The sequence below is a fragment of the Cydia fagiglandana genome, chromosome 19 (genome assembly GCF_963556715.1).
Source record: "Cydia fagiglandana chromosome 19, ilCydFagi1.1, whole genome shotgun sequence".
NCBI lineage: Eukaryota > Metazoa > Arthropoda > Insecta > Lepidoptera > Tortricidae > Cydia > Cydia fagiglandana.
Genome location: NC_085950.1, coordinates 3244054 through 3259949, shown reverse-complemented (window position 1 = coordinate 3259949; position 15896 = coordinate 3244054). Strand labels below are relative to the sequence as shown.

The window sequence follows — 15896 nt, the reverse complement described above, 5'->3', positions numbered from 1 at the left end:
GCCTCCCAGACCAGCCAGCCAGACGGCGACCGCCTCATGCACCGGTGCCTCCCGAGCTGGCCGCCACGATGGCGCCTCTCGCCGCACGCACCGGCGCCTCCCGAGCCGGTGGCGGCGGCCGCCACGATGGAGCCGCCCGCCTCACGCGACAACGCCTCTAGAGCGGGCCGCCACTATGGGTCCTCGCCTCACGCACCAGCGCTTCCCGAACCAGTGGCGGCCGCCATGAACCGCCCGGCCTCAGGCACCGGTGCCCCACCCCCCCACCCCCCCGAGCCGGCCGCCACGATGGCGCCCCTAGCTTCACGCACCGGCGCCTCCCGAGCGGCGGCGGTTGCCACAATCACGCCGATGCTGCCCACCGATGCTGCAACTACGACGATGTCGTCCCTTGCTCGCTGGGCGCCACAGTATCAGTTTTGTCCTGTCCACATGGTTCCATTGAGGTACGCAGGCGCCTATAGCTATGGTGCAGGTATAGGTATGGTATGGTACAGCACGAACAGACCGCTAAGCTCTTGGTTTCGGTTAAAGAATCCTCCGGCGACGGCAGACAAGGTCGTAAAGAGCCCCGTCCTAGCGCGGCTCGACTGCCCGGAGTTGAAAGCGGTAAGATATGTCGATACTCAGAGGAAAATACGTCGTGTTCCCGGGCTTCATAAAGGTGCTGATCGACTTCGCTGTGTCGCTTCGAAGCTCCTACGACTTCTCGAGGCCATGGAGTGGTCCAACCGGAGAACAGCTAGCGACAAGGCCCTGTGCGACCGCTCGAAACCGAGGTGAAAGGCATCGAAAAGGTCTGCAGACTTCACATAATTATCTCTGCTTGCTCGCGCTCTCCAGCTTAAGTTCCGTCTTACAAAGACGAACTCGTGCGAAAAGCCATAATAAACAAAATGGGACAAATAAACCCGCTGCGCCTGAACAAGCTTGAGTTTCCGGTGCTAAGAGAAAGGGGCCAGGAGGACTCCAGCAGTTTCCATCTGTCTGTATTCGACTTTATCGAAACAGTTTTGTTACGCAAAGCGCCAAAATCGATTTTAGACTTGATTTCATCAGTTCGATTTCCTTAAAAGCATGCTACTAACTCGATGCCCTATACTAACTCGATATAGGGTGTCTCTTCGGATAAAGCGAATTAGACCATCACGCTCCTAGACATCACGTGGGACACGCGGCACAACACACCGATTGAAAGTTTTCTTTTTCGCGACATACAGGCCTGCCTTGCTGCAGAGTTTCTCGCAGAAATGAGACTCAATGCCTTCTGTTCAGTCTCAAATTCGCAAACTTTAGTTCATGGAGGAAGGTGAAGCCTTCGCAGTCCCCAGCAACACGGAGCTGCCGAAAGCCTCGCACCACTTTCTTCCTCATCTTATGCAAGCAGTCCGTTACAATCTCCAATATTGGTAGACAATGTACGAGGTAAGGCCCTTTCAGCGAAGAGTAACCGTTAACGGGCCGCATCTGCAGCGCTGACGACAGAAGTGTAAACATACAACCGCACCGGTACAGTATACATAAAACGACGGCGACACTACATCCCTTCCGTTACTACGGCTGTCGCAAAAACTGCTGATGCCAGCAGATCGTCTACAGGTCGCGCTGGTTGCTTGCTACTTGCCAGGTCGGTACAACCCCCGAGGGCAACGGTTTATCAAGAAGTCACTGCGCGCCCGAGTGGCAGCTGCGCCCAGCAGCCGCCGAGACTGTCTTCACCTGACAGGCGCCTTGTTGGCCGGCCTCCGCTTTCGAGAGCCCTCGCACTGTGCCACGGTATTTCTTAACAGACTCATTGAACTGCTACCACGACCTTTGACAGCTGCCTGTGAGACTTGGCATGGATGTCTCCACCTCCCAGCCTAGTCTGTGTACTGCGACGGCGTGATAAGGAGTCTTAAAGCAGCTGTGGTAAGCTTGCAATTTACTGGCGGTCCTAGTGAACACAACGTCAGACCGCCCTCCCTTACGAGTCAACGACCTTAAGAATGAGGCGTAGCTCCTGTCAGATACGACGCTCCAACACCGAGCTGGCGGGATCAGGAGTGACGTCCGCTACTGGCGTGACTGGCGCATGCATATAACATGCCAAGGTCTAACGCTACGTAGCGAACGAAACGCAACTGTCACTGTCTCACTAATATGGAAGAACCGGATATTCCCGATTCCGGTACTGTGTTTGTATAGAAAACAGTAACGGGAGCCCCTAGATCGTCCCCTTGTCTAGGCTGCATGTACGGCCACAATGTAGAAACGGTCTTTATGGTGCATCAAAAATAAGATCAACTGCCAGGTACCTCTATCCAGTGAAGTAGCGAGCTATCTCAGACGTCTATTTCTATTATCCATGTTAGCTTTCAGAACGATACTCGTTCATAAGCCTCTCACAAGTGCTGTGTATGAACCACTATCGGACACTATGCCTTCTTCCAACGCCATTAATAGCGAGACCAGCGCCTCCCAAAGCACCAGCTTGGGACGCGAGACATCTACTTGCCCTAATTTAAATAGCCCTACAACGTTAGGTACGTTAGAAGAAGTACGATAGAATAGCTGCCGCACTTTTGCTGTTAGCATCAGGCAGCAGGGTCAATGACCTTACTCTACTACACTGTAGCCCGGGCAATTACATAGATAACTTTAACGCTATTATTTTGTGTCCGAAATTCGGCTCTAAACCAGATAACGTGTCTTACCGACTGGACTCTTAGAAGCTCCGGAATAAAGTATAGACCCAGTATAAGTAGGTAGTCTGGGTACGTCACCTTGCGAGAATTACACAAAATATTAGGGGACACTTCGTTTATTTCTTTCAGCCTCATCCAAGCCGGCCTCGCCTACGATTGCTTTTGATCCACGATGTACTTAATAACTAAATTGGCTGGAAAGCTATTCACTTAGCGATATTTTCGCTTATGTTAATTGGGAACATGACTCGCCGAGATTCTGCGGATCGGATGCGATTTCGAATGAGAATTCTCTTAAACCAGTTTCGAACCTGAGATTACAATTTCAATTCTCAATTTCCTGTAATTCACATTATAACGAGTCACTGTGATTTCATGGGTTGCAATATGGTGTATACATATTTATTCGTTCTCTGAGTTCTATGACAGTAGGTGTAGCCCTATCGCTTGCGCGCCCGCTAACTCGCCACCAGGAGATAATAAACAGGTCATGAAGATATCCGATGTGGAGTACGGAACACATAATATAAAAATTTTACCTTCCAATAAAATTATTATTATGTTTCCTATCCACATCGGATATCTGAGTAATGCCTTCCTGGCAGGCTACTAGGCTACTTTTATGCCGACGGTACTTCTCCTCAACAATGACATGGCGGTGGCGAGTGGCGGGAAGCGAGCAACGGTTCGCAGGAAGTGGAAGCGGAACTACGTCACGGCGTGGGGCGGAGCGACTACATAGACGCTAGCGGCATCATTGGTCAACGATCGCGTTACTCTCTCAATGAAGATATCCGATGTGGATAGGAAACATAATAATAATTTTATTGGAAGGTAAAATTTTTATATTATATAGCCAAAAAATGTTGATGTTATAGGGAGTAGTGAAATGTTACATTAAGTGATGTTATATGGAGATATTACACTGTAGTTTAAAATAAAATGCTATTAAATGTAAAACACTTTTTATTTACAACCATCTCTATCCCACCATTGTTCTCTTTCTCCCTCTGGCTCTTACTTCTCCAAACTTGCCAATAATCTCCTTTACATTATTTTTACTGTATATTTTATACGCTTCCAGGATTTTGCTAAATATCTCCGGGTAGTCATTGTGGGTGCTTATCAGCGCCCTCTCTAGGACATACAAGTCCACCCCCTTATCTTCCGCACTTGTATCGAAGGATGACAATCCAAAATCAATCATGACCAATTCCAGATTATCTACATCTGACCAATTGGAATCATTTAAGTTATTAACTAATAACATATTTGACGTAGTTAAATCTCCGTGAATGATGTTATTTTCATGTAGTTTTCGCACAGTTTGCCCGATTAATGTGGCAATTTTGTCAAGGCTGTTTGGTCTATCGCCCGAGCCATTCCGTTTTGTAAAAACGTTTATAATGAAGTCTTTCACCGTGATGCTGTGCTTGAAATGTTGCATGTATATGCGTCTACGCTCGAAATCTACTAAATATAAAGCTGGAGTCTTGACATCGGCTGCTTTACAACGAACGATGGCTCTAGCTTCATTTTTTATCCGCTCCTTGGTTATCGCGACATCTAGTTCAGGTTGCCGATATTTCTCAAACCTCTCCTTGATTAGCGTAGGTTTCCCGATGTAATTGCGGATGTACAGCTTGGCTTCAGCTCCTTGCATCAATATCTTTAAATCTTCACACATTCTTCGATGTCAGTGAAATATTACTTAACCTATAAACTGGTCAACACGATTGTCCGCCGATTTTATTTCAACAATGGATAACCCTATATTAAATACCTATATTTCAACTTATAATGACTAAATGTTGCAAAAGAGTAATAAAATAGATATTTGTTTACAATTTGGAAGAACTACATTCGCCAAAAAATGGAACTTATCTCTAACAACTGAGCTCGCTTGCTTGTACATAAACGAAGCCGATGAGGTGGGTAGGTACAAATGTTCAAAACAAACTATCCAACTTATAGTCAGTCCGGTTTTCTAAGATTAAGTGCGCCATTGTCTTACCTACAAGTAGTATTTAGGATCTCGGTTAAATGTCTAATTTCAATATCAACGGCGAGAACAAGTGGAGAGGATGGGAGGGGATCGTGGGGCTAAAAGAGCTTATGTGGGGCGACCAACTGGGAGACGTCCGGTCGGAACGCCTAGGTACCGATGGATCGATGAGGTTCAGAAAGACCTGTGCGGCATACAAGCGTCTGAATGGCGTCAGATCGCACAGGATAGGAACGAATGGCGAAATCTAGTGTCGGAGGCCAAGATCCACTTCGGGTCGCTGAGCCAGCGAAGTAAGTAAAAAAAAAAAACAAAGTAAAATCAGCGCGCCGCAAGTAGTTAGAGACGGACTAAGCTAACTCTGTGCCGTGTTTAATAACACAGTGTGCAACTGTTATTTAAGATTTCATAGTTGTTTGACGTTTATGATAAAACTTCTACGTCCTGTGCTCTATCAAACACGGTGCAGAGTTAGTGTTCACGCCAAATCAACCAGAATCCATGGCTCAATGTAATTAAAACTATTGAGACTGGACTGCAACTGGTGCGGTCAGTCGTTCACTTCATTCATTCGCTGCGAAGGACATGCTATACTGCCCCTAGCAACGCCCTGTTCGATTTGGATACCGGTCGCGAGCGCACGCACCTCGTGTGCGTCGGTGGCGGTCGGTCGATCATGCCGGGTCCACCATATTGGTATCATTTTGCTTAGATATTTATGCCGCGGCGGCCTCAGTTACAAAGTCAGTAGTTTACGTATTAAAATAAATGTATCGTTAGAGTTAAGGTTCGCTAATAATATAATAGTTCAGTAAATTCAGTGCCTTTCAATATCGACGTCACGTGTCCCGAACCCTGAACGGGATACATCCTCATCACAGCCGCTAGGGCAGCGACTGTACGCCCTACAGCTGGCAGGAGAGCTGGCGTCGTCAGCGGAGCGACGCTACGACGACTACGACGGCGCGAGCGAGCGACGACGGCCGGTAGCTGGTCGTCGCAGCCACGTGTCTCCAGGTCAAGAGTATACGGAAGGCTAAGTACTAGATCATAGGAAAGATAGCTGGAGCAGCTCCTAAGTACATGTGTACTTGCGCGCCAGGGAAGCGCCAAGGACCATTGGTGGCCCTTGCTTAGAATAATAGTGACGAGAGAGAGAGTAGCTGCCGCAGCTGCCTGCCTTTGTCGTGTTCATTTATGGTGGCCCATGGAGGGACGGCATTTGTTCTATTCAGTTAGCTTAGCCCGACTGTGTTACTCCTGTGAAGTATTAGGTTTCCCCAACCTATGATAGGTAATACACACACACACATTAACACTACAGACTTCGCTCACCTCGTCCCGCGCACCCCCGCATTTTTGGCAGCATCGGTTACATGAAATAATTGCTCTAAACTACGTCTAGAGGATTCCTAGTCTATGCATCACACAGCCCACATCCGACACATGCTCTACCGGTAACTAGCGGATCATATTTCCGAACACTTGCGTAGTTTCAGGGTTTTTTACCGGAATGTTTCGTTCTAAGATGTCTTTGTAAAGTGTAGTTTTGTCCACTCCTGTAGTTGCAGTGGGTACAAATAAAAGGCTTTTCGTCAGTGTGTATCGTCTGATGTTTTAGCAAGTCCCCTTTCTGATTGCACTTGTAGTCGCAGTGACTACATATGTACGGCTCCTCCCCAATGTGTGTTTCTGCCAGCAGCTGAAGTCGCAATCGTTACATTTAAATGGCTTCGCCCCAGTGTGTTCCAGTAGGTGTCTTTGTAAGTCTGGCTTCTCGTCAGTATGTGTCCTTTCATGACTTTGTTAGGCTGAACTATCACTGCACTTGTAATCACAATGACTTCAGTTGTAAGGCTTTTCTCCAGTGTGTATCCTTTGGTGTCTTTGTAAGGCTGACTTCTGACTGCATTTGTAATCACAGTGAATACAATGAAATGGCTTCGCCCCAGTATGTATCGTCAGGTGTCGTTGCAAGTGTGACTTCTGACTGCATTTGTAATCACAGTGGCTACACTGAAATGGCTTCGCGCCAGTATGCATCATCAGGTGTCGTTGTAAGAGTGACTTCTGTCTGCATTTGTAATCACAGTGGCTACACTGAAATGGCTTCGCCCCAGTGTGTATCATCAGGTGTTGCTGTAAGTGTGACTTCAGACTGCATTTGTAATCACAGTGGCTACACTGAAATGGCTTCGCCCCAGTATGTATCCTCAGGTGTCGTTGTAAGACTGACTTCTGACTGCATTTGTAATCACAGTGGCTACACTGAAATGGCTTTGACCCAGTATGTATCCTCAGGTGTCTTTGTAGCTGTGACTTAGTACTGCCTTTGTAATCACAGTGGCTACACTGAAATGGTTTCTCCCCAGTATGTATCCTCAGGTGTCGTTGTAAGACTGACTTCTGACTGCATTTGTAATCACAGTGGCTACACTGAAATGGCTTTGACCCAGTATGTATCCTCAGGTGTCTTTGTAGGTGTGACTTAGTACTGCCTTTGTAATCACAGTGGCTACACTGAAATGGTTTCTCCCCAGTATGTATCCTCAGGTGTCGTTGTAAGACTGACTTCTGACTGCATTTGTAATCACAGTGGCTACACTGAAATGGTTTCTCCCCAGTATGTATCCTCAGGTGTCGTTGTAAGACTGACTTCTGACTGCATTTGTAATCACAGTGGCTACACTGAAATGGCTTTGACCCAGTATGTATCCTCAGGTGTCTTTGTAGGTGTGACTTCGTACTGCCTTTGTAATCACAGTGGCTACACTGAAATGGCTTCGCCCCAGTATGTATCATCAGGTGTATTTGTAAGTCTGACTTCTGACTGCATTTGTAATCACAGTGGCTACACTGAAATGGCTTCGCCCCAGTATGCATCCTTACGTGTCGTCGTAAGTTTGACTTCTGACTGCATTTGTAATCACAGTGGCTACACTGAAATGGCTTCGCCCCAGCATGTATCATCAGGTGTCGTTGTAAGTGTGATTTCTGACTGCATTTGTAATCACAGTGGCTACACTGAAATGGCTTCGCCCCAGTGTGTATCATCAGGTGTTGCTGTAAGTGTGACTTCAGACTGCATTTGTAATCACAGTGGCTACACTGAAATGGCTTCGCCCCAGTATGTATCCTCAGGTGTCGTTGTAAGACTGACTTCTGATTGCATTTGTAATCACAGTGGCTACACTGAAATGGCTTTGACCCAGTATGTATCCTCAGGTGTCTTTGTAGCTGTGACTTCGTACTGCCTTTGTAATCACAGTGCCTACACTGAAATGGTTTCTCCCCAGTATGTATCCTCAGTTGTCGTTGTAAGACTGACTTCTGACTGCATTTGTAATCACAGTGGCTACACTGAAATGGCTTTGACCCAGTATGTATCCTCAGGTGTCTTTGTAGGTGTGACTTCGTACTGCCTTTGTAATCACAGTGGCTACACTGAAATGGCTTCGCCCCAGTATGTATCATCAGGTGTCGTAGTAGCTGTGAATTATAACTGCATTTATAATCACAGTCGCTACACTTTAAAAGGTTCCCAGCAAAATGTAATGTTTGGTGTTTGTGTAAATCAGTTTTACACGAACTTGTGTAACTACAGTGACTACAATTGAAATTATTCTCTAAAGAATGGCTCCTTATATGAGTCTCCAAACTTTTCTTGGAACTTGTGGTATACTCACATTCAGCACACATGAAATTTGAAACGCCATGTTCGCTTTTCTCGTGTTCTATCACAAGCAATTCGGTTTGAGACGTAGAATTACAGAATTCACAAGCAAATGGTTTTGGTCCGGTTGACGAGTGCGTGTGTTTTATGTGTTTCCTTATAATACACTTGTTTCTGAAAGGCTTGCCACAGTGTTCGCAGTGGTATGGTTTGCCTCCACTGTGAACAGTCGCGTCGCCGCGCAGGCGCTCGAGCACCACGGAACAAGCCATCGCGAGCTGTTCCCTGGTGCGAGCGGCGCTGCCCTCCAAACACACTGAAACACAAATTAAAACAATTTAAACAGATTACAACGCGTATACTTAATAAGGACTATTAGGCAAAGCTCTGCGTAGGTGGCACAACTAGCCCATGCAGTAAACAAACATCAATGAAACATCATGCGTCAAAGTTCGGTTTCTGCCTGTCTATCACTCTTGCATATTCGAGCGATAAAGAGACAGATAACTTAATTTAGATTTTCGTGTTTACCGGTAGGCCCTTGTTAACAAACCGCCTTGATGCACCAATGTCATATTTTATTGTGTGTGAAAACTTGTCAAAAAACAGTTTAAGGCACAGTATGTATAAGTTAGTCTATGAATTTACTAGAGTCGGTAGTGCTGCACTCTCAGAACCTTGCAGTAACTATTCAACAAACATTTCGACATTGTGCAGGATTGTCATCAAATAAATGTTATTTATTTTTTAAATTTTAACCGAGCTATACAAACGCAACTATCAACACAGAATTAGCGAATGTGGTGGTGGTTAGCGGTGGTGGCCGAGTGGATGTGATGTCCGACTTTCAATCCGGAGGTCACGGGTTCAAATGCTAGCTCGTACCAATGAGTTTTTCGGAACTTATGCTTATTTTCCACTTGCCTTTCGTTGAAGGAAAACATGAAAAAACTTGTAAACATCAGTAAAGTTCAAAGGTGTACTAACGTGAACTCTCCAACCCACAGTGGGCTAGCGTGGGAATTATAGCCCAAGCACTCTCGTGCATGAGAGGAGGCCTGTGCCCAGCAGTGGGACGTATATAAGCCCTGAATTATATTAGTAGTACAAGACGATAATGAATATGGGTCACACACACATGTATAATGTACTGTGGCTCGTATCGTACTATGTGCAGTAGTATTGTGGTGTCGCAGTACTCACTCGACACGCAGTCCTCGTCACTCGCCGCGTCCGACACCTCAGACTTGACTGCCCGCACCTCCACTGCAATAACAATACAGTTGTATTTAAAATGAAACTAGCGACATGCCTCGGCTTCGCACGGGCAAACCTTAACAAATTATACACCTAAACCTTTCTCAAAAAACACTCATTGATAGGTGAAAAGTGAAAACCGCATGAAAATCCGTTCAAGTTTTGAGTTTATGATCGATTTTGGTATATTAGGACAAACATAATGCATGAATCAGGACATTTTTATGCAGCATCATGTGCAGCACATGGCGAGGGAAACATCGTGAGGAAACTTGACTATTGCCAATAAGACCTGTTGGAAGGTCATATAGTAGTTTTTCGTAAAAACTAGAGCTTGCGCCAATTCTCAGACTTAGTCGCCAAGCGGACCCCAGGCTGAGTATCGACATTTCAATACAGCTAGTATGGTGACGTGGGTACGGCACATACAAGTCATACTGTATAATGGATCTTAAGTTAAAAAAGTCACAATCTACCAATAACCTGGACTGGACTATAATACCTACAAAAATTAAGAGATATTATAAATGACCTAGCCTAACACGAAAAATTGAGACTTTTACTCTTAAGGCATCACACAAGAATAGTCAATTTTAGAAAGGATGTGTGAGAAATAAAACTTACATAATATAATAATAACATCAAAAATAAATATAGAGAATAATTTGTTATTTGGTATATTTAGTTAGTAGTAGTAGTAGGTGTAGCCCCTTCTACAATCTCTCTGCTTTGCCTTAAGGTTGACTGATAGAGAATGCTTTTGGCATGATGTCCACCTTTTGTACGATAAGTTTTCTTTTGTGCAATAAAGATGAAATAAATAAATAATAATAAAATCAAATGGTAAACTGACCTTGTAGTGAGAGCACTTTGGGTCGGTGCCACTCCTTGGGGCCCAGCACGAGCTCGTCCTTGACCTCATGGTCAGTATACAGTCCAGCCTGTGCAGCCGCCGCGCTCACTCCTTGACAGGCACTGTCCTCGCACTCCAGCTCCTCCTTCACACAGGGCTCTCCGGGCTCCGTCTTCACACACACCTCTCCAAGCTCCATCTTCACGCACACCTCTCTTGTCTCTGTCATCACACACACTGTCTCTATTGAGATGTTGTTGTGTGCTAACAAGCTGGTAACAGAGAGAACCTGCAATGCAAGTAGCACATGATGAATTGTGGAGCCTTACAGCAATCACAGTATGACAGTAGAGTGTTGTGGTATTTAATTTCCAGCAGAATTAGGGTCAGTTACACCAAACCAGAAACAGAAAGGACACTTTCTACAAAACCGAAGTTTGACAGCGATTCAGGGACTAATCATGCTACGTTTCTAATGTGTGGCACTATCCCTTTCGGCTATTTACTAGTTGGATACAGTTAGACGCAATTACGTTAACAAGTATTAACTACACTACAGCGCAGAATACGTAAAAGTAGCTATAATATAAAACATACTTAAGTAATGAGAGTACCTACCTTTCTTGTTACAGCTTCGAACAACAGTCAATGAAAGCAGAAGTATGTATTTAATTACGGGGCAAAAACTACAAAATACGTATGGCGAGTTGTCTACACTCGCTCTAGTACAACTATTTCATTTAATGTTAAATTGACATGCAATGTAATTCTCTTTACAAAAAACATACAAAAAACGACTCATCCATAAACCAACACAACCATAACATAACCTCAAAAATTTGACAATTGACATACTTTTTTTTTTTTTGAATTGACATACTTATCTTATCTCTTTTGTGCATACTGTCCAAACTGCTGTCATGGAACTGTCCGAAGCATCTTCTTTGCTCTAGTAAGATTCTATTGAAGTGGTATCATAGACATAATATATATATAGACGGTGCCTCAGCGAGCTGTCACTGTTGCCACTTTTGTTTAGTGTACGATTAACAATTTAACACCACCTTGCTGTAGCCATGTCGATAAAGCCATATCGATAAACTATCGACATTTCTTACAATTTTAATTTTACTTCAAAGGTTTGACGATATCTAAAATGAACAAAAACGCTTTTATTCTTTATTGTGGTTATCAGATCACAATTTTATCGTCACGCCCCAGCAGGGAACCAAGGGAAAGTTCAGATATTTAATTAAAATACATAAATACCTACTAAAATATGTGTTCCGCAATAATTGAAATATTTAATATATTTATTATTCATTAGCATTTCAATTATGTATATGTTTAACAAAGATATTGAAGCTTCAATTAATAGCTATTTCGTTCCGCTGTGTAGCGTTTATCGATATATAACATGATTAAAATCGACTTTTCACATCCCTAAAAGAGCACACATACACGCTTTTATGCACACATACACAGCCTGGATGCATCATAAAAGGCAACACTTGATTTGAAGTTCACCTTGTCAGCAGTATGGTTGTCCTTTTTTGACAAATGGCATTTTAAAAGAGCGAGGAGAGAGAAATGATACTAGTTGCTGCGCCGTCAAATAGAACAATAAACGTAGGGGCCTTGAATGGTATACGCGTGATTCGACACTATTGATGATTGGTCGAATTTATTTGTTTATAAAGCCCCCTCCAGACTATGCGCGTGAATCGCGGGCGAAGCCGCGAACGCGAGTGTGTAGTCGATTTCGCTGTATGCGGCTTCGCGCCGCGATTCGCGCACGAGTGTGGAGGAGGCTTATCATGATTAAAAATCGACTTTTCACATCCCTAAAAACGCAACATACACGTTTTACGCCATAGACTTATAATACATAAAGACGGGGTCTCAGCGAGCTGTCACTGTTGCCACTTTTGTTTAGTGTACGATTAACAATGAGGCCCACGTTGCTGTAGCCATGTCGATAAAGTCATATCGATAAACTATCGACATTTCTTGCAATTTTAATTTTACTTCAAAGGCTTAACGATACCTAAAATGACCAAAAACGCTTTTATTCTTTGTTGTGGTTATCAGATCACAATTTTATAGTCACGCCCCAGCAGGGAACCAAGGGAAAATTCAGATATTTAATTAAAATACATAAATACCTCCTAAAATAGGTGTTCCGCAATAATTGAATTATATTATTATATTATAATATATTCATTATCCATTAGCATTTCAATTATGTTTATGTTTAACGAAGATATTGAAGCTTCAATTAATCGCTATTTCGTTCCGCTGTGTAGCGTTTATCAATATATAACATGATTAAAATCGACTTTTCACATCCCTAAAAGAGCACACATATACGCTTTTACGCACACATACACAGCCTGGGCGCATCAAGAAAGGCAACACTCTATTTGAAGTCCACCTTGTCAACAGTATGGTTGTCCTTTTTTGGCAAACGGCATTTTAAAAGAGCGAGGAGAGAGAAATGATACTAGTTGCTGCGTCGTGAAAGAGAACAGAAAACGTTGGGCCCTTGTTTTACGCACACACGCAGTTTGAAACCACTGAAAACGGCGACACCTTGATTGGAAGTTTATCTTGTATGGATGTCCTTTCTTAAAAAATGGCATTTTTTTAAAGAGCGAGGAGTGAGAAGTTATACTATAGTTGCTGCGCCGTCAAAGGCAAAAGACCACGTTGAGGCCTTGCTTCGGATAGCCGATTTAGAGGGCCTATCGCGAACCTCGTTCGACGAGCTGCCTCCCACTCATACTTACGTACTAATTTAAAAGTATGACAGAGTGGCAACACGTCGAACGTGGTTCGCGGTAGACCCTTAGACTCGCGGCTCGGCTCGCGGCGCGTCTCGTGGCTCGCTTCGACACACTCGCGTTCGGCTTGTCATTTGGTTATAAACCTTATGCCGTTCCGTTAGTGTTTAAATTATATTGGCTCAACGAGCCACGACACGAGCCGCGAGCCCACCGCTTCCACTCACGTCTCGTGGCGCGGCTCGCGGCTCGTCTCGTGGCTCGCGCGAGAATGTAAATCGGTTCGGACAGTATGTCAATTGCACGTCAATTGTCAAATTTTTGAGGTTATGTGTTGTGTTGCTTTAGGGACGAGATAGGTCGTTCTTTTATAAAGAGAATTGAATGAAATATTAGTACTAGCGCGAGTTGACTCGCTCTTGAGAGTCTGACTTCGGTGACTGTTAGAAGCTGTAGCGAGAAAGGTACTTACTCTCATTAATTATATTATATTATAGCTACTTTTACGTATTCTGCACTGTAGTGTAGTTAAAAGACTTGTTAACATAATTGCGTCTAACTCTATACAACTAGTGATTCTGTTAATATCTCATTTACTTTAACAGTGTAGCAATTTAGTTACGGCAGAGGGGAGACACTCCTCCTTTCGGGCATTCTCAGCTCCGTTTGGCTCAGCATTGCTCCGACGTTGTTGACACCACTTCACGTCCTTATGCGTGCACGACCACAGATAAGATTATGACTTCAATTTTAACAACCCTAAATTGCCGAAAGGGATAGTGCCACACATTAGCAAGGGAGCATGATTGGTCCCTGAATCCTTGTCAAACTTCGGTTTTGTACAAAGTGTAATTTCTGTAAGTATTATTATTTATTCTATGGTTATGGTTTGGTGTAACTGACCCTATGTAGTGTAGTCAGATCATACACAGCTGCTATTAGCTGATACAGCTGCTATCAGCTGATACAGCTGATACTTGATGCCTATCTCCCATATATGTATTTTACTACTTTATAGAACATTAAGTTAACGATGCCATAAACCTTGACTTACTGTAATTTACTATACAATGGTTAATGACCATTGCCATAACTTCCACTCGATTAAACCTGTTAAAACCTTAGTATATAAGGCCAGCGCTTTCTACCAATAGATGCAGTATTTACTCGACTCTTGTGTTATCATTATAACCCCCGAACTCCGAACACTTCATGGCGACCCTGCCAGTCGGGCTGCTCGAGGCAGCCCCGGCTTAGACGCCGCCCAGCCGCCCAGCCAGCCAGTAAGCCAGCCAGCCAGCCAACCAGCCAACCAGACCCGCCGCCTCTACCAACACCGCCTGTGCCCAATAGCAAACACCAGATGACTACAGGCCAGGACGAGTGCGGCATGTGCGCGCCGCCCGCCACCGGCGCCAGTGTGCTCCCCAAACCCCACCCGCACCCGCGCTACAACAACAAGGCCGCCCGGCTCCGCACCTTCAAAGACTGGCCCAAGAGCATGAAGCAGAAACCCGAGGAGCTCGCCGAGGCCGGCTTCTACTACACCGGCCAGAGCGACAAGACCAAGTGCTTCTACTGCGACGGAGGACTCAAGGACTGGGAGGAGGACGACGTCCCATGGGAGCAGCACGCGCGTTGGTTCAACCGGTGCGCGTACGTTCAGCTCGTCAAGGGAGAAGATTACGTCCAGAAGGTCATGAGCAGCCAAAAAGGAAAAGTCATCATTGCTCCGAACAAAGCGTCCAACAGCGCAAGCACTAGCCAAGCTCACAGCGGCACAGGGGCAATGATAACAATAATAATAACGGTGGATACCACGGGACAGAAAGCCACAACAAGAACAGTCCAGTGGGCCACAAAAACACCAGGTATTCACCGTCGACCCCAACTACCAACTCGGTCGGATCACCAGCCACCTCATGGACATGGCAGAGCCCACACTTCCAGGAGACAATACCGAAGCCGTCACGTATACCGCAGCCAAACGCAAACCTAACAAGTAAGCAAGCACACCAACTACTTAAGGATTTTTTTTTCTCGTCTTATTAAAATTATCAGTTAAAATTATCATTAAGGATAATATTAATCAAATTCATAATCTATCTATCTATGTAAAGATAGATCTATAATCATAATTATGTATAATCTATTCTTTAAACATGCAGATCCATCTGCGAGCGATATTTCAATTTCTACTATCTATTTATCTATTAATAAAATTATAATTAGTTTGCGATTACTACTTGATGACGAAAAACAAGACATGAATATATGTTAAAAAAATATATATATTCACCAGTTGACGATAAATAATAATTATTAAAATAAAACAAGTAATAAAACATACATCTAGATAAAATTAAATATCAACAACTTATTAAAATAAAACAAGTAATAAAACATACATATAGATAAAATTAAATACCAAAAACTTGCAAAGATAAAACAATTAATAACACAAAAACATTTTCTAATAACCATCAATAAATTTAACCGAGGCATCATTCGTTAAATTTTAAAACACATAAACAAAATTAAAACAAACAAAACACATATAAGGCGTCGCATGGTTAACTCAAACAGCTTTATACAATCAGCAATTTTTAATAACTGAGACGGGGGTGCATTCCATTAT

General features: G+C 44.0%; 1 protein-coding gene across 1 annotated transcript; it reads right to left on the bottom strand.

The window, feature by feature from the left end:
* Nucleotides 1–3634: 3634 nt before the first annotated feature.
* On the bottom strand, nucleotides 3635–4732 carry LOC134673722 (EKC/KEOPS complex subunit TP53RK-like). The gene has a single exon (XM_063531721.1). It carries the CDS (start codon nucleotides 4372–4374, stop codon nucleotides 3670–3672), a length of 705 nt encoding a protein of 234 aa, XP_063387791.1. The 5' UTR covers nucleotides 4375–4732; the 3' UTR covers nucleotides 3635–3669.
* Between the last annotated feature and the right edge of the window lie 11164 nt (nucleotides 4733–15896).